The sequence below is a fragment of the Scatophagus argus genome, chromosome 4, assembly GCF_020382885.2.
Source record: "Scatophagus argus isolate fScaArg1 chromosome 4, fScaArg1.pri, whole genome shotgun sequence".
In the NCBI taxonomy this organism is placed as follows: domain Eukaryota; kingdom Metazoa; phylum Chordata; class Actinopteri; family Scatophagidae; genus Scatophagus; species Scatophagus argus.
The window spans coordinates 7,750,436-7,777,816 of record NC_058496.1 but is presented as its reverse complement, the minus strand read 5'-3'; the positions used below and the strand labels follow the sequence as shown (position 1 = coordinate 7,777,816).

At 44.9% G+C, this 27,381-nt stretch overlaps 1 protein-coding gene across 3 annotated transcripts in view; it reads right to left on the bottom strand.

Moving 5' to 3' along the window:
* Positions 1 to 27,381, bottom strand: part of fam222a (family with sequence similarity 222 member A) — a 45,115-nt gene that overhangs the window by 5,115 nt on the left and 12,619 nt on the right. Inside the window, exons 1-2 of one of the 3 annotated variants that reach the window (XM_046387344.1) lie at positions 14,954 to 18,651; positions 14,669 to 14,811 (exon numbers count right to left, since the gene is read on the bottom strand). In XM_046387344.1, coding sequence (XP_046243300.1) covers positions 14,669 to 14,765 — 97 coding nt within the window. In that variant the 5' untranslated portion in view covers positions 14,766 to 14,811; positions 14,954 to 18,651. Of the gene's footprint in view, positions 1 to 14,668; positions 14,812 to 14,953; positions 18,652 to 27,381 lie in introns of those variants that run through there. The other 2 variants (XM_046387345.1, XM_046387343.1) reach the window with 2 other exon arrangements.

The window sequence follows — 27,381 nt, the reverse complement described above, 5'->3', positions numbered from 1 at the left end:
TTTGCTCCCATTACAGAAAGCATGGGGAGTTCATTTCAACAACCCTGTGGGTCTCCAACTGTGAAAATGATTAAATCTACAAGATCCATATCATAAAAGAAATAAATTGGGAATTTAACAGCAGAGGGGAGAGACTGTGAATATCCCAATCCAAATTTAGCGCACGACCTATTCCGGTCAACTTGGTTCATCCTGCAGGAATCCTGCTTTCTAAATCCGAAACACTACACTTCAAATTGGAATTTAAATTTGTAAAAACAGCCAGCCTTTAATGACTTTGTTTTAATCAGAGTGAGGGAACCTGGTGCCATCCTAATGGGCGAGGCTGAGTGTGCCAGGCCAGCCTATCTAAGATCTAACCAACCTTACTGAGGCAAAGCTCTGCTTCCCCGGTGACAGCAGTGCCATTTGCTTTGATGTTCTGACTTGCAGTGGAAAACTGACAGAAGACTTATTTCATTTGCTCAGAAGAGAAAAACATGCTCATTTCAAAGCACATTGCTGATCCACATGCAAATGGAATGGCAGCATTTTTTCTGATCTTCTTTACATGAGGGCAAAAAAACCCCGTCTTTGATCATCACATGGTCTAAATGAGGAAAGATACTTGGCTTTCAGGCATATCAAGGGCCTGTGCCCTGCCGCCCCTACAAGCCCCCAGCTGCAATATGCCCATCATTCCACCTAATTACTGCCACATGAGGAAAAAAAACTATAAAAACAGCCAGGAAATTCATTAAAGGGTGGCTAATTCTATTCCTTCTCACTGACTGAGTCCATATTTTCCATGCCTGAGCCTGCATTTCTTCAGAGAAAGAGGAGAAAGCCCTCTCCCTCCGTCTTTTCACAGCTTGGCCCTTGTTTGTCAATAGGCAGAGCCTTTGGCACACCAACCTGGCATCAAAGGGTTTCACACTTCACAGGCCACAGGGATTAGAGGCCTTTCAGGCCTACAAAACCCATCTCAGCTCCACAAAGGCTTCCGGTTATTAGAACCCACAGGCATAAAGGAAGAAGAGGAGGAGGCAAATGAGCATCTGGATGCTTCTGATTCCAGCTTCCTCCTTTAAAAGTTCCATGGTATAAATTTTATAGCAAAGTTGATTACAGTAAGTATGGCCACAAAGTGAGGTGCAATTTTACTCTCATACACACGCTGTTATACACACTGTGTGTTTGATGTGCAGGGTCTCCCCATCTCTCTTCTCCAGAGCAGTAAGTCTATAAGGGAGGACATGGAGGTTAAAGGAGAGAGTCCCTTTTTTAGGCTGGTGCTCTGTGACTTATTGGTTTAGGCTGCAGTGGATCATGGCTATGAGCAGCAGCATACAGATGGTGCTGGCTGATAAACGCTTTCTGAGGCAGCCAACACTGCCTCCTTTGTGTGAGCCCTCACCTACTCATAAGGTAGGGGGGGCTTCCTGCACCTGTGCACAGTCTCCAGCGTGGTCGTGCATGCAAACGCAATGCACGATAACAGGAAAAAAAGAAAGCCAAAAACATACAGTCACACATGCATACACACCCAAACCTGCATCTGCAGTTGTGTGTCTCATTTACCATCAGTGGAGCATGTTGTTATCCTCTGCTCAGCACTCTCTCATGAAATGTAGGGCAGGGACAACAACAGGTGCCTGTGCGGGCGACAGCCTGCAATGCCTCCTGGGCTAAATGCTTCACACTCGCTTCATTTCGACATGCGACAGCCTTGTAAGGATTAATTATTTCCCCTGGGGATGGAAGAATATGCTTTTTCCCTTTCTGAAAGCAGGAGGCTACATGCACTCACAAGCACATGAAACAGGCTTGCAGTAAATGAACAGGGAAACCTGGGCTGGCACTGCTTTTACAATAAACAAGGAAAAAAAACTTTCACATGAAAGGAATGTAAACAAACCAAGCATATGATTGAACTGGCAATGGAGATGAGATAAAAGCTCAGGCAAACACATGCATTAGTTCTGAGAGATCACGCGCCAGGGAGCGGAGATGGCAGGGAGGCAATTAATGGGCTGACCTTCGTCCTTAATCACCCAGTGCCTGGCACACAATGCCCATGTGTCAGAGCAGCACATCTCTAAATGCCACCCCTCATTAGCACGATGCACGCAGTGAGAGAGGCTATCTGTGCAGTGTTGCACTCTCCAGCGGTCAGACAGAGATAGCAAGGCTTGGATTGGATAACATGGCAGCATAGAGCTGGACCGAGCTGCAGTAGGCCATGATATGATCTAGAAATCCCATTTCACTTGGAGGATGGGCACTCTCCTTTCTCTCCATTTTTGATTGGCATGAAACTCCCCAAGCGCAACGTCCTTGGTGTACCCCGTGCTGTCACTGTGATTGCATGTGTGCTTCTGTGTATGCACGCACATGTGTGTATCTGTGTGCGTTTGGTGAAGGGGTACCCAATTCTGAACACTCAATTAACACTCCTTTAATTAGCCAGAAGTACATTTTGAATTCTGATGAACTAATTTTCTTGGTGCGAGGGTGGAGGAGGAGGTGGTGCTGGCGGTGGTGGTGGGCTGGTAAAGATGAGGTCCACTGGGTACAAAACAGCAATAAAGAGAGAACTGGTTAGATTAGACTGTAAAAAATCCATTAAATTCTGTGCACTTCTTCCAAGTGAGAGGTCAAATTGTGTTGATCACAAGAAGCAAAGGCAGTCAGAGAGAGTATGAGAGCAGGGAGTTAGGTGAGGTGGAGGAGGGGGTGTAGCAGGGGAATGAAGAAAAACGGAGAGGAGATAGGGAGTCAGGGGCTGTGAGAGAGTGCAGCACCAAATCTAGAGGACCACGAGAATGCTTTGCATTTTAATTAGAGGTTTAAATGAATAAGCAGAGGCAAAAGTCTGAGCGAACGGCCTGAAATGCCCTTGCTCCCATTTATTAGTGTTCCAAGTGTTCTAAAATTATGAGCAGGTTGAAGAAGTTTCTTCTTATTAGTGGAGAAAATGCTGCAACACTTCAAAAAGCCTTTGGCCTTTTCTCACTCATTCCTGCAAGCCTGCATCCCCACTTACAAGACGCTTTGATCCCCTCTGACCGTGTACATTGGTGAGCAGTGGGGAAAAATCGCTTGTTTAAAAGAGGGGAGAGGACCGTTTGCTTGAACCGCAATTAAGTTTTCACAGAACAACGAGTGCATAGTACACATTAACTTTGGCCAAACAAACAGAGCCGTCTGTGATGAGGTTAGGGCAAACAACAGGAGCAGAGATTAACCAGAAAGATGAAAGAAAACAAGGGGTCAGCTTCAGTCCAATGTCAACCACGTTCACTGGCAGCCATTTTTCGTCTGTTAAATGTGTGTGAGCCAAGAGAGGACATTAGCTGCTGTACTAATCACGATCAGCTGTCTTTCTTTCTTTTTTGGGGCGCTGAGGGTGAAGGTGTGGGGTTCTTCAATTATGTGGAATGCGTTTTAAACCACTAGCCCAGCAGGATGCTCCTTCTTTCCACAGTCTTGTTCCACATTCCACCACTAATGGACACTTTGCCCTCATTATAATGAAGTTATTCAAATTAATAATTCATGGCTGAAACAGTCCTTCATGTCAGAATCCCTCGGCTTGGAAAAAAAGTTTGACCTGTCAAATGTGCTGCAGTCTAGAGAGGGCAGATTCAGCTTCATTGTTCCATGGGGGAACCCTTGACCTGCAGCTATTGTTTAGCTCTCAGCAGATAGGATCAGGGTCTATGACATCCTCTCCCCATCTCCGTCAGCCTGCTGTAAAAGGACAGGCAGGCGGGGGGTGGGGGGAGCCAGAGGCAGCTTCACGTCCTGAACAATACCTGCCTTGTGCTAATGGAGGTGTCATCTGGCACAGGGCTGATTAGTCAGCGATTACAGCCAGGCCTCGATTGCCGTGACAACTGCTGCAAACACAATGGGCCCTGATAGAGCCAGCTGTTTGGCCCTCTGCAATTAACCCTGCATCCCACTCGTCTCCGGCAGTGCGCTGTCTCTAATTGACTATCGGGCACACAAAGCAGGGGCTGTCGGCCAGACCCCCTGGACATAGCCCCCCGCCCCTCTGCAGAGGTAGAGATGATAATAATAGAGGCGTCCTGTGGACTCGGCCGCCAGTCAATCAAAGCCTCAGTGCCCCACAGGAGCTTCCTGAGGAGAGAGGGAGCGGAGGAAGCACATGTATGAGCCAGTGATCAACAGGGTAGAGCAGCCTTGCAGGGGGGCAGACATGTTGAATATGCCCTCAGCCAGAGTACTAATCAATTCAAGTGCACGTTAGGGGAAAGGGAACCCTGCTGCTTGCTTGATATCAGAAAAGCCATTTTAAGAACACTCATCTCCCTCTGTTCATCTCAAGGTTGATTTTCTGTACAACAACTCAGAGAAAAAAAATCAAGGCAATTATTTGTCAGGCTTTTGCTATCTATAATTGCAAAGATAAAAATCAAACCACAATGATTTCTCAGAGGATAGAGCTGTCTGAATTCACAGCTTCTTGTGTCATCATAATCATCAAACAAATGCATATTGGAAGACAGTGGAAAGAAAGAAAACGTGGTCTTCTCCACCAAACTCATCCCTGTCTCCTCTAAATTCTTCACACTCATTTTTGAGAAGCTTAACTTGTCGATTGTGATTTTGAATATAACTTTTACAATTCAGTATTTAATTCAGTATTTTTTGCAAAGTAAACAAACACAGTCACATTGTCTTACTTTCACATGTGGGACACATAGTAGCAAGAAAATAATCGAACTGAATGAATCACCATGTAAATAAAAATCTGTATATTTGGACAGCCTTTTTCTACAGGGGGTGCCATACTGCAGTCATACAGCGTGCTTTTAACCTGCCAACATGTTTCACAAATAGCAAAGAGGATAATGAGAATGTTAAAGCAATCTGGACACTGATCCTTCACAGGCACGCAGACATGGCACAATGTCAAAAATGGATTTAATCATTAAAAGAGATTTATGAAAAAAAAAAAACTTGGACAAAACTCCCAAATCTAATCTTTCATTTCATTAAACCCAATCTCATCTACGATTTAATCTACCTCCTGCACAAGCAGATGGAAGAAACACCAAATTGAGAGCCTAATTTGGGTTTCCTCCTTGCACAGACTGCAGCATGAGGTCATTTTGTTAGCCTGCAGTGAGGCAGTACACGTGTGCGGTTAATACAGTACACTGAGACACTGAGAGATAAGGTCCACAGGTACAGATAATACTAGGAGGGAGAGGAAGAAAAACAAGATCCGTTTTCACCTTCTGCACAACATCTTTGTCTTTTAATATTATTTTACAGTTGCACGTGTGCATGTAACTTGGCGGTGGACAAGGTGTCTGATCAAAACAGCTAATTAGGTTTCTCTTATAAAGGTTTCTTTCCGAGAAATTGAAATATTACACCACCGGGACACTGTCATGTTTACATTTTCTCGTTAAAATTTATCTCTTAAGCCAGATGTTACTGAATCAGCTATGAAAATTAATTAGCTGGTTTGATGTGGCAACCTCATGCTCCTTCCAGACAGACCTGGTTTTTATAGGCTGTAGGGGAAATTACTGAGAATTGATTGATCCTGAAGGACTCCTCTGTACACATGACCTTGCAGACAGACACACACAGACAGAGAAAAACACACACCCACAGATCCTGTTTTGATCAACAACAGTTGATAAAAACATTTTACCCTCCAGTTGAACCTGACATCCTTTCTCTTTGGCAGCCCCAACATCAATAATCATTAACTGTCAAAATCCAAAAACCTAAATAAGATGCATGCATGTTCTTTTTTTTGCTTTATTCCAAAAAGAAGGTGAATAAATGTGATACACAATTAAAACTAAGTGGAATCGAAGAGGACAAATTACATTTTATGTATTACGTCTCAACTCTTTGATCAAAAAAGTATGAAATTACAAATAGCTGAATTCCCCTTTGTGGATCTCTTGATAGTTTTGCTGCTCGTTACCTCTTTACCTCTTTATATTTTTTTTGTCTCTTCTTAAGCTTCATCTAACTCTTCGTCCTCCACCTCTGTCTCTTCATCCTCCACATCTCCGTTTCTCTGTCTCTTCCGTCTCCCTCCCTGAGTAAGTGAGTTTCATCTGGGGTGCTTGCCGGGCGAAATCACCTCAGGGCGAACACTTTATTATCTGTAGTCAAAGCGTCACCACAAATACCATTCTACACACACAAGTGTCACTTTCCATTTGTCTGCACTCTGGCTGCATTAGCAGAGCCTAGCCGGCCCACAGCCACGTCTCAAACGCGCCCTGCAGAAGAAAACTAACAGCGTGGGAAAGCGCTCGTCCTGCATTCCTGCCCCATTAACACCAATGGCACCACCACAGCCGACCTACCGCCTCTCTCTGGAATTAAAAACATTGTTATCAGCACCAACCTTTGTGAAGATTTGAGAAAACAAAAAAGATAAAAAGACATTCAGGCAGACATCTTTCAGTCTTGGCCTTTTATGCTGTGTGCAAGAAAGCATAGCATACATGAAATTCATTCCCTCTAATTCAAAGGACTTTTTGTGTGTGTGTGTTAGCTGCTGATGATGGCCGACTGTCCGTCAAAACAACACCAGTGGGTAGTTTATGTCCTCTTTGAGCCGCAGAGGAATGCAGGCCAGCAGCAGCCATATCAGGCCTTTTGTGAGACACCCATGCACCAAACACACACAGAAACTGGGGCAGCATGTTAAACTCACACCACACGCTACCTTCCATAAACAAAACGACCAAACAAAAAGAACGGACTCCATGTTTGTTCCCATTGATCACCCCCCCCCCCCCCAAAAAAAGCGAAAGAGCAGTTCAATAGAAAAATATCAACCCTGAATATTTCACATTATGAACACAGCCACGACCTCATTTCAGACGCAAGTTTCGCCGGGCTCTTTCCATCTGAAATAATTTATGGGCCTGGATGGACAACATAATGGATTATAAATGGGAAAAATAACTGTATTCATCGCAAAACTGCTCTCTGTTTAATAATCAAGTTTGGCCAAAGGGCTTAGTGGAGTGCACAGTCCTGTATAGATGTGGGGGGGGGACCTAGCCCCCAGTTTTGTAGGCCGTCTATGATGAGCCAGCCCACAGGCCTGCCTGGGCCACCCTCATTGTGCATACAGCATGGTCTAGAAAGCAGAGCTTTATCAGCAAATACCCCGAGTCAGCACAGGCAGCGGGGTGGTTATGCGTTGCGACTGGCACACCAGCCGATATTGTCATGTGCGATTAGGCCTGTGCTCACGAGCCTGTGAACTCATTCCTATGGCATCAAAGTCAACCCCACCCCCTACTCGCCTCCAGTTATAACACTGCCTCTCTGCTGCCCTCTCCTCCTTCTCTTGTTTTTTTTATTTTTAATTTTATATTCAGCCCTGCCACTTCACAGTATACCCTCACTGAACCTGGTGGAAAGCTATGCTCCAGCGCAAACAGATACAGAGTCAAAATACAACAACGGGTTAGACTGCTTTGAGTTCCAAAACAAATCTCTGCAGCTTAATTAACTCAGTCCAGAAGGGTCACCCACAAGTTAGAGTTAGCTGGCGCGACCAAAAAGCAGCTGGTGCCAGTTGTTTTGTCTTGGTACACTTCTCCAGATGACATGGCTGATAAAGATGAACAAAGAAAGGCTCACAGAGGAGAGAAAGACACAGTGTGAGGCCGGTTATGGGGAAAAAATCAGAGAGGAGAAGCACAGATTAAACCTTTCAGCGATGAGGCAGAGAGGAGCGCAGGACACGGAGCCAAGAAAGAAATACAACGAGCGAAAATCCTAACCTGAAAGATTAATGTTGTGCCCTCCCTGTCCTGTCGTTAAGAGAATATGCCACGCTGTGACACTATTTTCTCAAAGGGATACATGTACAGCCAAGAGCAAGCAGCCTTCACAGTCATGCACAAACTCAAATGGACACAGCAACAACACAAACACTCACACAGGTTTGGAGTAAAGGACCCCAGAGGTAAAGATTGTAAGCACAAACAGAGATAAGAAAAGGAACCAGAGCAGAGAGCAGAGATGGGAGGAAAAAACTGAGAGAGTGGGTTGAAAAAGGGAGAGATGAGGGGAGGCTGGAGGCGCCTGGACAGGCCTGTCAGACTGGAGGAAGTGCTGGTGCGCAGGCCTGCAGGTAAATGGAAGAAGAAAGGCGCCTGCAGGCTGCCTGAGGCAAGCCTGGGCCCTTCTGTTCTATCATTTAGGAGACAAGTCCTCCACTGATTCCCAATTAATATTTAACACTGCACAGACAACAAGGCACTCGGCTGCAGTACACATGCCAACAAGAGGAGAGGAGAGGAGGAGAGGATGAGAAGAGGAGAAAAGGAGAGAGGAGAGGAGAGGAGGAGAGGAGAGAGATAGGAACTGATTGGGGAAAGCGATACATAAATGGAGTTTTCAGTAAGATGAAAACACACTTTTGAAAGACTCAATGTCAATAGAGCTGTGGAGGCGGAGATTTAAGTGTTGCTCAATGCTGAAATCTTTAATCCTTCTTAATTAATATACTTTATTTCATCTTTCTGTCAGAAACATAAAAACTATAAATCTATTGAGTGAAGTTACTCTCCATATTCTAAGCAAATGTGTGGGGGTCACGTCTTTGTGGCTGACAGAGCTTTCAACATTTCAATAAGTAATTTTGTTTTCATGTAACCTGGTAGGTCATAACATTTTCACTGCCAGCAACATTAAAAAAAAAACAACTTTACAAATTATGCACTTAGATGTCTGTAGATTTTCCTCCAACATTTGCATTAGTGAAAAGTGGTTTTTTGGAAATCTTTTCAAAGGAGCAGAAGTCACAATCTCACTCAAACATGCAAATAAGAATGATAATTTTCTCAAACCTAAAATGATGATACATCCAATGTGTGTGAAGATGGCCTTCATGAGACTGAGCCTGATGAGCAAACCACAGAAAGTGTAGTAAAATGTCCCACAGGAGCGAAGATTTCAACATTGTGCTGTGGTCAGTTTGCACTCCCATGTTGTCTCTGCCAGCCACTCTAAGTTATTAGAGTAGACTGAAAAACCACAGCCAGAGATGGTATTAATATCTGGTGCAAGGTCACGGCTGGTTCGGACCAAAACATCCAACTCTACCAATGTCGACCTGTAGTTGTAAGTTTGTTATTAACACAACATTTCCAAGTAAGTGAGTTTTTCCAGTGAAACAGCAATCTTTAAAGGAACTGAGCTGAACTGATCAGTGTTTACGTCCTGTGAATTTTAATCATTAGAATATGTGGACCAATTTACTAAATTGAAAATTAACAGAAGCAGCTATGGTAGATGTAATTTATGTAACAAAACAGTATGACCACAAAGTAAATCTTGCTGAGTGTACTTTTTTTGATCACTTATAAAACAACATTATAAATATTCATATAAGATTTTTATTCATTCTCTTAAATGTGCTGTAATGTCTTGGTGATTTTGGGTGAAGTGACTGGACAAAAATAGAGTAATTAAAGGCTGGCAACCTAGTTAAAAAGGACAATAAAGCCTTTCTTCCTGCTTACACACTTTGTAATTCCAAATGTTGGACCAAAACTAAATTTGTATTTTCAGTTTTGAAATGAAGAGACCACTCAAAAACACTAGAAGCGTGCCAGGAGCATGGAACACCTCCTGAACGCCTCTCATGGTCAGTCTGTGGTGGGCTCAGCTCAGAGATGGCACAGGCTGCATGTCATTTCCTGTGGGACAGCAAGGGACTGCGTACACTCTCTGTACCCACGCTAACATCCCCCAACCCACCCCCATTCTCTGGCACGTGAAGACAGAGGGTGTCGATGCCTTGCACCTGGGACGCCCAAATGCCAGCTCAGAGGCTTTGGAAGCAGGAACCTGTTTTTCAACCCAAGTCCTGCTGTGACCAAAACTAAAGCAGAGCCCCTCTTCCTCAAGCTCACCTCCCATGGCAATAAGATTGCTTTGCCCCCTGTGTTCACAGCAGAAGGCAGAGGGCAGAGGGAAGGCATGGCTCTGTGGGACGCCACCATCCGGAAATGATCCTCCGTGTGCCAGCGCTGAGACGCCAACATGACAAAAGAGAGGTTGTAGTATGCATGAGGTAAGACTAGTACAACCACTATCACATGGCTGTCCCTTTGAAATAAAGTGCAACTGTATTAACGTTCTAGATTTTGCAATATAGCAACGTGATGAAAGTGTGAGCGACACTTTTCATGCGGCTATGCAAACCCAGCGATCCCCAGAATGAGCCTGCATAAGTAGGCACTCAGGAGGAGGCAGGCCATGGATAGCTGTCAATCACCTTTCACTGTGAAAAATACCTCATGACCTCTGCTTCCCTGCTGCAGTCTGTGGAATAATGGCAGTCTCCGTGGGCACTCAGTGGAATTCCAAATGGGAGTTAGAAACAAGTTAGTTCAATCAGTGGGAAAAGGTCAAGTGCATGCAGATTCTCGCTCCCTCGCGCTCTCTCCATTCCTTTTCTCCCAGTTCCACTTTATGCTGCCCTCCTACAGGGTGCTGAGGCAATCAGGGAAAAGGTTGTTATTTCTGCTGATGCTCGTGACCACTTTTAAATATTCAACTGAAAACGCTCTCCTGTTTTTTGCCTCCCCACATAACAACAGTTAAGAGTAATGTGCTGCAATTTGATATGGCCAGCTAATTCCCCTGTTATGTCTCGCACCGGCTCAGACAACAGTGGAAGAAAGGTGGCTGGAGGTCATTACTGGGGCATATTCCCCTCACCCTGGAAGTGTGGCTTAGGAAGAGAAGCTGCTAAAAGAAAAGCAAACTAATGGCTCTGTCAGCTCAGCTTGCAGAGGCACAGGGCTATTAGGAAAACTACAATCCCCAGGTGAAGCTTCGTGTCATGTCCTAAGGCTGTGTGTGACATGGGCGGGTTGTCTATGTCATTCAAGCTGGAAGAGGGCTAAACCTGGCCTGACATTGCATAAACCTGAGATATCAGGCCTTCTGGGAACTACACCTGGCTGATTGGCACCACAGGTCTCTTGGGTGGTGTCACAGATGGTAACGGGTCTTTGTTACAAGTCATAAATTCCGGACTTTTAACAGGAGACAAAACCGGTTTTCTGAGTTTGGTTTCACCGCAGTTGCATTCATAATGGTTTTGAAATGGCTTCTGTCTTAATTAGGGTTACATAAGCAATTACAGTGTAACCAAAAGTATGTTAGATCACTGTGCGGATATGAATCGCGGCCAGGCCCTGCTGAGGTTAGACACAGGAGGAAACACCCATGTTTAGCCCAAAGCCTGACCCAGTAACAGGACAAATATGGGAGTGGCAGTGACCTGTGTGGTTTACGAGGGCAGAACCTACAACTGGTTCCATAAATAAAGAACCTAAATGTGCACACCCTGTGTGACAATGGCATTCTTCAAATGTTATGCCAGGTACAAACGAAACCATTAAGTAGTGAATAAACAAATAAAAACCTGCTGAAATCTGAAAAGATATTATTTTGGAAAATAGCCAAGCAGAAATATTCCCATCAACCAGTCAACTGAGGGGTTCTGGACCTGTTATTCTTTAGCTGACATGTGGCAGAGTAATTGCTGTCTGGACCAGGAAGAAGACGTGGGAGCAGTGGGGGCTGTTGGGCCTCCTGTCCAGCCATCTCAGTGTTACTCATCATCGGCCTGGTGCACCTCCCTCTCCCCTCCAGGGGCGGGGCTGCTACGCTCACCCCTGCTCCCTGGACCTTCAGACCCAAAGCGGAGGACGATGATCAAGGAGAGAGATGGGTAGCGAGGGAGGTCGCCGCTGGCTTAGGTTGGCCGGGGTCAGTGGCATCCATTCACCCCTCTCCCCTTCCAGGGTCTTTCTCTCTCATCTGTCTGGATGGGTGCCCTCTCTCTGGGGCACAACACGATGAGAGGCCCTGGCTCCACTGCCGTCTCTGCCTTTCATGTCTCCATCTAGGGCAGTGGTAGAGAGACGTGCAGGGGAGTACGGAGGAGGGGGCAAGCTACAAATGTCACCCATAAGGGGGGATTTAATTAAAAATGACAGGGGCTGGCGCTGGAGAGTGCTGCCACATATGTGTGGAATTTGGGTGCAGTGAAAGCAAGTGCCTATGATTTATAATTCAAGTAATGTTCTGCACTCTTTTTAATTCTACGGCCAAAGAAAAAAATTTCAAAAGGCCGTCTCTGTGAGGCTAATCCAATATGATATTTTTAAGGGCAGGCGGTCAATGGCTTTTTGAAAAGCCAGCTTCTCTGTCTCCCTTTCTGCTTCTCTCTCGCCCTTCTCCACTTGTCTGTCTTTCCCCACCTCCCTCTCCCATTTCCCCCTTTTCTCCCCCTTGCACTCCCTGCTCTACAGTACCTCCCTTCTAACCCCCCCACCCCCACTCCCTCACCCAGAGTCCAGACACAGAGCGGGCTGTGATAATGGAAACATCCCGCTCTCCGCCTCCCGTTTCTCCCGCTAAGCTCTGTGCGCTTGGGGGAAATTGATTGTCTGGCGAGCCGATCTGAACGCTTCCAGCTGATGGTAGAGCCAGTTAAGTCCTTTTTTATTGAGGGTATGAGGGATTTTTAATGGGAGTCGCATCAATGAACTGTGCAGCCACTCTGCATCTGCATGCAGGGGCTTTTTCTAAAACCCTCTTCGCCCTCGCAACCCAACTGCTCTGCCACCACAGTCCTCACACACACACACACACACACACAAACACACACACCCTACTTTTCTGTAAAGGACAGCAGATGCAAATGACACAGCTCACCTCTACCTCACTGCCAGGTAATCCCCCTCCTGTGCTCTCACTCACTCTGTCTCTTTGAGGGGTGTATTCTGGTATTCAGCCTCCTGTTGTGAGCCCAGGTCACCTTACCCACAACTCCCTTCCATGTTGGCACAAACTGGGCTACGAACAATCAGTCATGGGGACCTGCTCAGCATGGTGACCTGAGTGTGCCCACTTCTGCAGCCAGACCCACTGTCTGCCTTTCTGCACCCCTTCTGGGTCTGGACAAACAATTGCCGTTTTGAGGCCAAGAGCTGCACAGTGGTGGAAATCCAACACTTGCCCCTCCACCCTCCCTCTCCAAGGACAGAATGGAGGCTATTATGTTCAAACATCCTCATTATGAACCTCAAGTCAGTTGCTGTGGTAGTCTTTCAATCAAAGGATTTAACAGGTGGAGAAGGAGAGAGGGAGAGACAGAGAGAGGGTCAGTAAGAGGGAGAGCAAAGGGAAGACTGGAGGTTGTTCTTTTTCTCTATTGATTTGAGTCCTGACTCCCGTTGGCTGCTCCTCAATGAAGAACCCTGAGAGGAAGTGGGCTAATCCTGCAGAATTGGAAGGAGGGAATCGATTAAGACGACTGTTGAGTACTCCCTCCATTTCTCTCCCTTCCTTTCCATCTTTACATTCGCTAATTCTATTTTACACAGTTTCTCTTTGTCCTCCCTTTCACTTCACCTCTCTCTGAAACCTCATTAGTGAGCTGAGTTGAACCCCAGTCAGCTGAAGCGCTGCCCCGTCCAGCTCTATTTATCTCTTTCATTCCCTCTCTGTTTCACACACACCTATACAGCTCCATATGAAACATCCATAAAGACCAGCACAAGCAACTCCAGATCTGAGGACAGAGGTAGCACCCAGTCACCTTGTTGTTTGTGACTCTTCTCTCCTCTGTGGGAGGTGACTGGAGTGCGATGTTGAGCTGCGAAGTAGCTAATTGGCCAGTGAGGAGTTGAGAAGGAATGCAGGCAGTGCTTCATCTCTTTGTCAGAGCCAATCAGACTCTCTTTAAAGCCTTTCACTGGACTGGTTAGAGGTCTGATACAATGTTCCGCTGACGAAGAAGCACAGAAACTGCTGTTTCCACTAAGCCTGTCTAAGCTGAGGTAAAAACTGGTAGGTTAGTGCTCTAGTTCTCTCCATCTGCAAGTCCTTTTAATCGGCTTGAGGTAGCTCTTAGGCCTGCCATGTAAACAAAGGCCACTAAAGACTCCAGGGGCGTTCAATAAGGAGGCAAGACCTTTCTTCCCGTCACCAGAAACTCTCACTGTAAAAGGCTTATCCAAAGGCTTTAACAAAATTAGTAAAGAGAAATTCACCTTCCAGATGCCCGACTGCCACAGCTCTCTCTAATCCCAGACTGGATAGAACTAGTTTTGCCAGCTCTGTGGCAGTTTTCAGCCTTGGCTCATCACTGTCCCTTTACACCATTTTGTGAGTGGACAGAGGGTGGTGCTCAGAGAGCAAACAGAGCAGCTGTCATGCTTTACAGGCGGCCGGCACAGCCAGGGCCAGACACTGTAAATGTTTACAGACCCTCAGGGTCACCCAGGGCCAGTGAGGCACGTTAAACACTGCCTGTTCAGCCCCGTTGCCACGACTGCACAATCAGCACAGCTAAACAGCCCCCCTCACAATGAGTAGCCAAACAACATGGCAATCCAAGGTCTAAGTGCAAAGCGAATGAAACTGTTTAGAATTCCTCAGAGTAGTGAGTGAACGCAGCGAGAAACCGGAAAGTCTATTTTACTTCACTTCACAGTCAGGGTTAACTAAACGTTTCCATCATTCACCGTGATCAATAGATTAAAAACAAACAACAAACACAAGCCTCTCTCATTCCTGAGCCGTGGACGAGCTAAACTCCTGACCTCCACCGTTCCCTGCCATTTTGTTAACTCACATTTCCGTCCGAGGGCTTGCGGGGGCTCCAGGGTCTTGCTGGCACACACCGGGTGCTGGGGTGGAGGGTTTTGCCTCCTCTGCAGACAGGCCAGCATGGCGAGGTGGGCACAGTATTACAGCCGGGGGAGTTCTGGGGCCAACCTGGAGCAGAAAAGGAGCAAGAAAAAGAGAAAGAAAGGAACATTGAGTAAGTTAAGCAGGATGATTCGAGGTCAAAGCTCCATTGCTGTGGTCGGTGAGCCGGCAGGAGCTGGCTCTGGGCTAGACCAGCTCGATTTCTCACCCAGGATTTAATTGGGAACGCATGCCCACAGCTGCCTGCCTCTCAGCTCTGTGTGCTGAATGATAAACACACACCTGCACTGGGGCAGCACGGTTGACACGGGTTCAGAGCACAGTCCAGGCCAGTCACTCTTCAGCTTCAAACAGCACATCCACACAGCCATTCAACCGCATCTCCTGTCTATGAAACCGTCCTCAAAACAAACACACAGGCACACACAGAAAATGGCAACACTCAGACACATTCCTTCCAGGGCAGTGTGTATGTGGTGATTGATGGCGTTATCTATGGACAGCAAAAAAAAAGAAAAAATTGTAATGCTGAGAAAACAGCAGTCTGTCTGCTACAACTTAACATGCAACAGCTCTGGGGGGGCTGTCAGGAGAGGCCTAGGGGACTTAGCAGTGTCTGAATGTATGTGCAGTTGTGTGTTGAACCGTATGGTTGTGAGTGTGTATGGTTGTGTATGTGTGTGTGTGTGTGTGTGAGCGAATGCAATGGGGTGGGAGGGAGAGACTGCCAACCGTACATCAGGGCCAGTGACGGCACTAATCAATCTCCCTCTAGGCCATAAATCTCCAGCTCTACACTCCCGCTTTTCCCCACAGCCACCTTCACTCAGGAACAGGAGGCAGTTGCTGCTAGTTTCCTCTCAAAAAGCCCATCACAGCCCCAGTGGAAACACAGGACACAGTTTTTATATATAAATATATATAAAAAGAAAAAAGAAAACCCAGAGCTCCCTCGCTAAGAACCTCAACAATCGAGTAGCACGGAGGGTATCATTCATCAGCAACATACCAGTGTCACATAGCACAATGATGACTGATTACAAAGTCTTCTACTTGGATTATGTGCCAGATGAGAAGGGCTAAAGCAAAGCATTTTGGTCCAGAAAGTGTTTTTATATGATAAGGATCGAGATTCACTCCTCTGTATTTCACTTAGCAGATATACTTTGGTTTCCAGGAAAATGTGCTCTAACTGTACTGAATAAAACGCTGCAGAAGCCCACAAGCCACTGTGGCCTTAGTCTTAGCTCTGAATGTGTTTGAGTCTCTGGTCCAAAATGCATCGATATGAAACACTATCATTTCCTTCTGGGTTGGTCTCCTCCCATATTAAAACAAAGACCAGAGGCAAATATTTCATCTATGCTGTCAGCGCCACCGTCTCCTGCCATGATGCGTGGCAGATTATTGAAAAATGATTTCTCATGCGCCTGTCACAGGCTTGTCCTCTGTTATTTATTTTCTCAGTGAATCACTAAATGAACATTTAGCCACCTGCCATCAGTCCATTACTGAGTTGTATAGATTATCATTTTAATATGAAAGAAAGCAATTATAATGATTACGAGATAAATTAATGGCAGTATATAAAGCGCCAGCTCCTGTTCTTGCTCATTTAAAGAACAAAGTCGAGTATAGATCACCAGCGAAAAACATCGACACTAACACAGGCTGTGAATCAAACCAACCTTTACCAATGACTAATGTTCCTGATGTATTTGACAAAGGTGATTTGATTAAATTACATCACACATGTGCAATATATTTATTTGCAGTTTTCAAAATTCAGATAATTCACATTCGAGATTATTATTCTGATTAAACACTGAATTTACTGTAGCATAATTTAAAGTTAAAAGAACTGACAAGGCCCCCCGTTTACTGCCACTGTTTCACTGCACCATTTGTCACAAATACATTTCTTTCCTCCACAGATAAAGCAAAACCTGTATGGACTGAAAAATGGAGAATAGAAGCATGATAGACAAACACAACACAATTTACTGCCTATAATTAAAGTAGACTGACTTTTCCTGGTTTGAATATTTAAAGATTAGAAGCAGGTGTTACAGACAAATGCATCATCCCTCCAAGGAACTCAGTCTTTCACTCACAAAAAAAAGCTTTTTTAAGTAGGCTAAAACATTCTGCACAAGACATTAAGTTTGACCTCAGATCTCAAGGCTTGTATAACACACTTAACACCCTATGTCAAATATGTATTTTTATAACCTGTCAGAAGGAGCACAAAACAACACTTTAGCGCAAAACCTGACGGTGTGAAAATGATGTTTTTTAAAAAAGCTTCTCCCTGATGAATGTAAGTAAATTAAATCTTTAGTCATTTCTTGTTCATTCCACAGTGCTTACTCTCTCTCTCTCACACACACACACACACACACACAAGCTTATTCACACACACACACACACACTGCAGATGGAAGAGTGGGGCCACTCTATTTCTTGCCAGGTGCTTGAGCAAAAAAGGTCGCTTGCAGTGCCATTTCCTCTCACACACAGGCAGGCCTGGCCCAAACACACTGGCACTTTGAGCTCATTACTGGCTATTCACATAATCCTTTCTCTGTGTCCTCTCTGTGAGGATACTAATTTCACAACGAGCCCATGCTCACAGCCCATTTGTTAAAAGATAGTGGTTGAGAGAGAGGAAAGGGACACATGGCGTAGATTGAGACTAAAAGCTAGTCTTAACAGGGGATACCTCCACAGTTTTCCCCTCTCTGAAATGAAAGACAATCGTGTAACTACCCTCCATTTTTCTCCATTTGCTGCTCACCAAATGTATTCTGAGGCATTATGCTTCGCTGAAAGAGACCCACTTTTTTTCAATTCAATTTCAAGAACCAATTTTCTCCTATTATTGCCTTTAAGAGCGAAGCAGAAGGAGCAAGTCTTTGGCTTGTTTGTCATGTCCCCTTTCCCCTCATCTCCTCCTATCAGCTTATTGTACTACTTAGCAGATGTCTATCAGTGGTAGGAAATTATCTCCAAACCAAAACCCGGTGACCCGTCATCCAGCTGTTCTAAAAGAGGCTGTGATGCCCAGGAGGTCAATCCCTGTCAAGGTGCAGGAAGATGTGTCTGAACGCATGCACGCACGCACACAGACACGCATGCATGCACGCACGCACACATGCACGCCCTACATGCTATTCGACAAACCACCTGCACTTCACTCCCTCATCAAATCCACTCACAAGTCTCCTATTACACCAGGGTGAGGATATCTCAAAAGCCAGGATGTCTATCGGCTCTTTCCCGTTCTGCTAACGCTGCTGCAGGGTTTGCAATGGGGGCGGAAGATCAGTCCCGTGAGATGAGGGAATAAGCCGAAATCAAGAGGCGGTAGGCTTGGCAGAGGGCTATTTCTAAGTTAAAAGGTTCTTAAACTGCGGAGGAGATCAGAGGAGATGGCTCCCTGCGCCCAAAGCTGTCTGCCCAGATAAGCATCCTGCCAAGTGCGGGGTGTAACAGGGTGGTCATGGGTGAATAAACGGAGTGTATGTGTGTGTTTTGAGCTACACATGTTTCAGGTGAAAGAAAAAGCGTGGCAGCTGATACTGGGGCTGGGTATCAAACCTCAATACTCATGGGCTGGCCTGAAATGTGCCTCAGTATCAAAACCTGTCTGGTGCCAAGATCAGATTCTTGTTTGATTATTCTTCTGTCAGATTGTTCTCATATGGCTTGTCTAGTTTGACATCAGTGAACTTTGGGTTCTTTTGGCTAAAGAAAATTGGGTGTTGTAGCACTGGATCCGGCGCCAGCATTCAGCGCTAATGCAGGAAGTAGCTTGTCTTCAGTGTGGTGACTCTGAAAGTTAAGAAACCTGACAGGCAGGTAGCATGTCTGACTCAAATACAGGGAAGTGGAGTCTACTCCCATTCCAACTAATGTTAGCCTTCTTGTGAAGTGGCATCACAATCTTTTCCTGTTTACTTGCCATAACTGCAGTCTTAACATGACCTTTTTTTGTCTGGCGATACTGGTTTTATAAACGTGCTAATATTTCTATGTTCTATTTCTATGACAGCAGAAGTTTCAAAAACAATTTCCTGCCCTCGCAAATATTATCCTTCAGTGATTTTTTTTAAAAATAGAAAACCAATCATCAAGCTTCTATAGAGGTCTGACTGTCTCGAAGTGTCTGCAATAAAACTGTCCCCGAGTTCAGGACCAGCCGTGGTCTGGGAGCCTGGCAGACAGCCGCCACAATGAGTGGAGGTGGGGCTTCAGCCTAATTGAATGGTGACCCTGCCGTCTCACTGTGGGACGCCCCATGCAGTGCTTTTAACAAGCTGCTGTGTCTCCCCTCTTAATAAGCCCAAACAAGTTAATCCAATCGACACACTCAAACCCTTTCTTTTTCTTTAACAAGGCACTGCCTCTACCCACTTAATCCCCAGCTCCCCCCTTCTCCGTCACCATACCGTCACATGAATGGAGGGAGAATGAAAGGCTCCATTAGGAAGGACTGGCAGTAAACCCCTTCAGCTCTGCACTTTCCATACATCCACACTAAATAATTTGCACTCATACTGTATGTTCAAAACACACACACACACACACACACACACACTAATGCTCACATCTGCCTGATATAGAACTGGTCTGCATGGACATGGTACACAATGAGAGGGTTATGTTCGCCGACCCTGATCCACAAACACACCTAAAAAAAACCCAAAAAAAAACACACAAACAAAAAGTCTGAGGGGACGTTTGCCGACAGGCACACACTCTGGGACATAAAAAAGGCATTGTTAACAAACCCTCCCAGCTCCACAAACAAGAGCCACTGATTCCCTAACAATACAAGCCCCTGGATGCACTCACCCACCAGTTCTGCACAACCTCACACCAGCACAATAAATAACCTGCACAACAAAAGGCTATTGTGTGTAAAAGCCCACAGTTTAGGCATTATTGCCATGAGTCGAAAAACATATTGGCAGCTTAATTCTATATTATATATATATATGTTATATATATATATAATATATGTGTGTGTGTGTGCATGTATGATACAGCATGTCACTGTTATTGGGGCTTACACAGCCTTGCATGTCGTACAGTCACATTTATAAGAGGTTTCTTTGCAGATGAAGGGCATCTTGGCAAAAACACTCAGCTGTTAGCTTTCCATATTCCAGTCAGCTTCAATAGCTTCACCCACGGGATGAAGGGTGAGGAATGTCTGGCAATCCAATAGCAGCGAGTCGTCTGTCATCTCTAATCAAAACACGCCTGCCTAGACTAATGTCAACCCTGTAATAGCAATGAGGACTAATTGACTTCACAGCCAACTGCTGCATCTTTGTGCTGGGCTAAGTTTCATTAATGCTAAATAACAGGCTCAGAAGGCAGTGAGCCATCATGACTATGTGGCAACCACATTTAAAATGTAGAAAATGCATGAGCTGAAGTGAATTAAGATGAATGAAATTTAGATTTAGCTTCATACGGAGACAGTTTTGAGTGTGAACATGCAAACCAAGCTCTGGTTGGGTGTCTAGCAAATATTGGCATGAGGACCACAGAGAGTCCTATAATAAATTGAGATGAAGCTGCATTAAACTGCATGTTTTTGGTCACTATACCCTAGCAGCATTCTGCGGGTAAAATTAAAGCCTTCCAGGTTAATTAGTACAGAATTTCCACGAATCAAATGTTGTTGTTCAAATAAAGACCAGCCAGGAGGTAGTTTTGATGGTTTAGGGTTGTTGTTTGTTTTGAGGTCTGTCAGTTCTAGTGACCAAGACAAGACCCCCTCTGAGGACTAGCTCACAGTCTTGGCAACTACCCCAGCACCATGAATTAATAACATCTTCTGTTTCCTTAAACGATGTTGAAATTAAAAATGTTTCCAAATCTTTGAAACAAGGCTTGTTCCTCAACTACAGAGTCTACTGAAACTACTAAATAAAACAATGCGTCTTCCACTGCAAACCTAGGAAACAACCAGAGACTGCAATTCTCTTAAGTATTACATGTGCAGCTTTTGGTAGGGTTTACCAAAGGATCTGTTATGTAAGTAGTTTTTACACCTACTCTATAGGTAAGAAGTGTACAGGGGCGTACAGTGAGCTAAGCCCCGATTAGCTTTACAAACAAGTACCCTTTGACAGATGAGCAAAATGCCATGAATGTAGGGGAGAACCTACGGCTGAGACGGGGAGAAAAAAATTCCTGTAGAGGCTTTGAGACCTTTGAACTCACAAAGCTTGAAGCTCGGCCACACAGTATAAGCAGCAGTGTGACAAGAGTTCAGACACATCGTCCATCCCAAAAAAATGTGCATTTAAAAAGCAGAAAATATTTTCTTAATTAAACAGGGAAAAACAATCAGACCTAAAATATAAATACAACAAACAAAATCCACAAGCCATAACTGTTGCTGCCTTGTGTTTTTAATCGAATTTTTTTAAAAGTTGTGTGTTCAGTCTAAAACGCAACACATGCTTGCAATCTCACACTGGGAGGAGTCCTTTCTGCAAAATCTGTTCCAGCACAGTACAGCCGAGGTGCTCCTACAACATGACTGAGCCTCTGCGCTCCTGCTGATGCCAGCGAGGGAGTTTGAGCAATGAGAGCGTGGCTTAAGATTGTCAGACAAACCACAGGGGAAACACATCCTCTTCTGCTCTTATTGCCTCAGCCTCTCTTGTATTGTTTTCTAAGGCAGCGGCATCAGTTGTAATCTAATACCACTTTCGCACAGAAACCCTGCGAATGTTGTGACATACTGAACAGATGTGGAGGGAAGCTCTGGAGTTCATATTAAACTGTTGATTACAGATACAACTGCTATCTGATGATTGCTGTTAATTGTATACAAAGCTGACTGCATTAAAAAGTAAATACACCATTATTTTCACAATTTTTCCCGCAATTGCAACCTCACCGGGCAGGACTTTCAAACATAAATCACAAACCCTTCACTACAACTTCAGCCAAATGTGAAAAATGAGCTGCGCTTTCTTGGTTTTCATGCTAGGCTTTATATTTTCTCAGTAAACCTTATTACACACCATTTGTAAAGCACTGTTGATATTGCAAAATTTCTTATCCCAATGTGACACAATCCTTTATTGTTCCAGACAGGTCCATTCACGGCTTAACACAACAACAATAAAACAAGGGTTCTCCCCCCCCCCCCCCCTCTACCCATCCTACTGTGGCTCACTTGAATATTCAAACAGTGTTCATTGTCTTTTTGTGTTTTGTTCATTGTTTGTTGTGCTGTCATTCCTCAGCTTGGCTCCTGAACTTCAAAGAAAGGCTTATGTCAATTTATGATGAAATGGAGTGAACAGGCGAGAGAGATGAGGAAGGGGGGAGAAAACCTTCGCACAAGATGGCCCTACCTCGAAATGTATGCTTATTAATGGGTGTTCAATAAATCAATGGAATATAATTAAACTCAAACAATGTCATTTCTTCTCTCACTTGCTGAAGCCCGACTCCAAACATCGCTTTCTGCAGGGCCTAAGGTGACCCCCACTTCCCATGGTCCAAAAGACAACTCTGCCGTCTTTCACTGGAGGGTTTCATAGATCCAATAGTCAGTCATGCATAGCATTAGTTTGTTTTGAAGCCCACAAGGCAATCAAACAGCACACTGCTGAAATGTTGACATTGATCTCATTTGATTTATCTGCAGTGTGACAAAGCCATTTTTGCTCAGCTGGATATTATGGACTATAAAAGAGAGGATGACACAAGTGCTCACAGCTAAGCTAGTTGGAAGAGGAAGCAGGCACACCACATATTTTCTTCTCATTGCAGTTTCTGTTGCTGAGACTCGCCAGCCTTTTCCCTTTACTCCATAATGTGTGCTATCCAGCTGTTGTCATCCTGCTCCCTCTGAAAGCTGGCCCTGACCAAGCCAGCAGAGAGAATCCAATTGGACAGAGTGGGAGGTGAGGCTGCAGTTGGTAATCACCTGCTGGCTAAAGGCACAGATGGCACAAACATCAGCAAGATGCTCGTGCAGCAGCAATCCAAGAAGTCCTTCTGACAGGCAGACAGACAAACACAGAAACCCGAGAAACCCACAGCGAGCTGAAGAATTACTGCATGCAGATTTGATGCAGAAACCTGGCAGCCTGGCAGCCGGAGAGCTACCTGAAGTGCAAAGAGTTAAAGCATTGATCTCTTGTTTCCACAGGCAAGGTCTTGGTGTCACTGCTCAATGATTGGGGAAAGTGAAAAAGTGGGCAGGTCGTAATGATTTAAAATGGTAGATGCTTTCCATGACAAAAGCAACCTGATAAGGGCCCCCGTTATCAGCGAGCTTGACCAGCCGCGGAGAGAACTGAGAAGCGAGGTCATCGCAGAGATAACGGCACATGTGCAGACTGATTATCTCATCCCTTGATACATTTTGTTGCTCCTGTAATTTATTTTGGTAGATCGAAGACTTGCCCTCTGTCGCAGGTCTCAGAACTGCACTTCAAGGAGAACACGGTCAGTGTACACCTGTTAAGATTTATTCTTGAGCTTCCGTGACTTTAAATCTTCTGACACACTGGAGACAGTCAATTTAAGTTTCCAGCAGGATTAACAGAAGATATATGCTGATACATTTAGCTACAACAGTTGGAACAAATGAGCAACTGTCACTGAAATCAGGTGCAAATCCTGTTAACTTTTCTCTATGGGCTCCAGATGAAGGAAGTCGGACGAAGACATTTAGTTTATTGATGCTGCTATCAGAGATTTTTTTTATGGTAGTGAAGGCTCCAAACACATCAAACATATCAGAGTAAAAATGCCCCAGAGACATCCCTCTTTCTGAAGACTCCCCTGCAGATGAGCTCCTTCTGCTCTGTGTGTTAGTGCTTGGTGCCTTGGTTTGTCCTTCACAAGAGACAGGTAACACTGCCAAGACCCAGTAATTAGTGCAGATGGAGACTGTAATACTCTCTTCCCCTCCCTGCAGAAATGCCAAGGGAGGCAATCTATAAATTCCTGCATATTAATGCAATTTAAAACCACTCCAGACACCTTGCTGGAGGCATGTGATAAAAAGGTGAAAGGCAGACTACCTGGCACACAGCTGCTGATATGTCAGTGACATCAGTCCTGTCAGCAACTTCCTGACACTACATCCCCCAACACAACCACACACACACATACACACACCAAAATAACTTGATAATCTGTCTCCTTTTCTCAGAAAATGCTCTCCAAATCCTGACCTTAGGCCTTACAACTGGGTCTCTATCAATAATTAAATGGTAATCTAAAAACCCATTTTAGTTGGGTCATCTTTCTGCGCCATTGTCCCTGCTTCTCTTCTTCCTCCATCTATTTTTTCCTCTTTCTGTAAGATCTAGTTAGAGATTCCATTAGCATGAGAAAGCAGGCTGGTAATTGTCTTCACCCTACTGAGTGATCCCTGGATAGAGGATTAGGCAGAGAGAAAGCCCTATTTCAACTCGGAGCACAGATGCTGCCCACAGCCACCCACTCCAGATTAGATTAGACTGCAGAGGGATGAAACAGACCGGGAACTTCAAGCAACATTAAACAGAAAGCGTGGACAGGAGGTTAAAACCCAATACACTTTTGTTCACCTTTCACTACCAGCTGGTGACTCCCCCCCTCTGACCCCACATTTTCTTTTTTCTCTCTCCTTTTTTGGAAATTTTATTTTTAATCTACTAATATGCTTTTCTGCTGAAAAAAAGATTGGGGGAAGGCAGCTTATAATTTCTCTCTCTCTCTCTCTCTCTCTCTCTCTCTCTCTCTGATATATAGAGAGTATTTAGAGCTGAATCTCCCTAAATCATCCCCCTGGGCCACCCTGTCCGTCACTAATCTGCCCGCCGCCGCCCACTCATAAGGAGGTGTCACATTTCTGGCACTCTTCCATGGGATAAGCACTTCAAACACCAGAGCTTCTCCTCTTGACCTTTCCACGGAGATGATCGATTAAGCCCATTGGATTTATTCCATAAACAGGCAGCCATTACATCAAAAAGGCAAGGAATTTACCTCAGAGGCAGAAATTAAAATCTATATAAGCTTTGTGAGGTTTCCATTTTTTATTGGCTTTTTTCAATCCACTTCTCGCAGCACATTAATAAGCACAGAGCGTTTCCAGAGGTTTTGGTGTCTGAATCATTGCAGTTCTCTACCTGTAATTATTGAAGCCAGTCACAATGACAACAGCGAAATTCAACTGGTATCTGTACTCCATAAAACCTGTGGAGCATAAAAACTGTTCAGCTTGCTCCCCTGCCAGAGTTCGATAAAGTGGAGTACAAAAAACACTGAAAGGTTTAAAAGTAAAACAATGCAAATACGGCTGCTTTGTTATAAACCGCACATGTAAAGTCTTCACTCTGCTCTCCACCTGTCCAGGAAGCTCTGCAGGGTAAACCAGGGAGCACCAAGGCCAGTAAAAGGTCTGGTGTTCGCTTGCTGCATGAGCCATTAAGTTACAACACTGCAGGCTTCCTGTTTTCATGCTTGAACACCTTCTTTCAGCGAGGACAAGACTGAACAATCTTGAGTGGAACACCAGGGAGGAGAAACCTGAGAACGCAAAGATTATTTCAGCGACGGAATGCTTCAAACCGCAATAAATCACACGTCACTTTGAATCCCACTCGTGAAAGTTAAAACAGGAAATCTGTTTCATTTCACCAGAACGAGCGAGAGCTCCCTCTGAGGAGCCTGACCAGACTCCTCCTGTTTGTGATCACAGTGGCCAGCGAGCTCTGCTTCAGCTCTGAGGGACTCCTGCTCTATGGTAATCATATCCTATTTGAATAATGAGGCAATACCACCACTCCTGCCACCCATTCCCTCTGCATCCTTGACTGGACTCTTTGATAGACACTAATTCTAGCTCCATCTATAAAGCTCCTCTCATGCATTTTTAATAGAATCTATTACTTTAGGATTAAATTATAAAAGACTGTCCTCCTTAAATTTTTAATAGTTTGCATAATTGGTATCAGGGCCTGAATGCGAACCATAAAAACCCAGTTTGTACAGGAGTGAGCTGCGGAACGAGCTAGACAAAACCGCACAGCACCGTTGCACACAAATGACACACATGGTGTGCCACCATCACAGATGAGCACACATCTGCACAGGCTCGTGCACGCTCATATGAGCAAGGCCATTATACACTTTTGGGTTCATTGCCGTGGAGAATAAGGCGATGTGAGCTCAGCACTGTGAATGAAGGGGACAATAAGGTCAGGGACCACAAGAACTGCTCTTGGCTGCTGAGGTCTTGCTGGAGGAGTCACCTGATGGAAACGGCAGACATAAACCAGGTGTCCACAGACACCTGCTTCCACTGATGTCAACTGAGACCACAACGCTTGCTGGGGCAAACAGCAAAAACTACTTAGCAGGTTTACAGCCTTCCTTTATCCCCACAGTCTCTGATAACTGTGTTCAGTCAGCTTAAATGGAAATGTATTTCCCTTCTCTGTTCCTGCTTCCAGGCAGATCAGCCATGAGTTAAATGTCAACTGCAGTCTTTCACTCTCACTCTCTGCATCTCCAGCTCAGCTCTTTCCAATAACAGACAGAGCATACAGGAGAGCAAATGTGTCTGAGGCATCTCGTCTAAACTAGAGCCCCCTTAGAAATCTATGCACGTCACCGTCCTCCAAATTAGCACCACAGGGACACCCCCCTCACCGCCCCCGCCTGCTGGCGGCAGCTCTTTGGCATATCTGTACCGGGGAAAATATTTCACACTGTATGAATTATTAAGTGCGGGGCCAGTGCTAAGCAGTGTGGAGATAGACCAGTTATTCACAGCTCTATTGGGACGGATGCGTCGGAAACCCGGGCTGCTCGCCTATCAGATCGTTTGTCACGAGCGATAGACAATTTACAATGAGAGAGTTTTTCAATTTATTCATTCTGCTGTCACTGCAGTTTTCTACCTCCACTCAATCCACTCAACAACCCCCCAACTCTTTTAACTCTGTCTCGTCTAGTGAGGGGCTCCACGCCTGAATCGGCCGCCCGCTTCTCTGTCTGATACTGTTGCTCACTTTGTCTTTTCTTAGCCTGAGGAGGAAGGTGGTGGAGGAGGTGAAAGAGTTGTGCAAAAGACATGAGGAGAGTGATCCCCCTACTTTAATCATCTTAACTGAAGTAAAAGTGTGTTGGGGACATCCTGTGAAAGCTGAGGGGTTCAGGCCCCAGTGGTGAAGCTTTAGCTGTGTCATAAAGGATAAAAGAACAGGAAATAAGTCAGATGAGGGTGCTTGGCTGTGCCTCTTCAGGATCCCATTAGATGAAATAAAAAGAAGAACGGTTTATTTAAGTTAGTTAAGTCAAAAAAATAGACATGATGGATATAAATACAACTATTTGGCTCTGTATTTTTAATAAAAGCCAAAATCATCCCAAACACTGTTCTTTTTCTTTTAGTTGTGGGGAATTTTATTCAGGAGAGAGAACAGGATCCTAGAGGGCAGGATCCTGCTTATTTTCACGTAAGAGTGATTTCTAAATAACAGCTCCCACGCAGATAGACAGAGGACCTCAGCAAAAACGTTTGGCAGACTGCAATTTCAACATTAATTACCGTAGGTGAACCAGCAGTCAAAACAGCCACAGATTTGTTTTTGG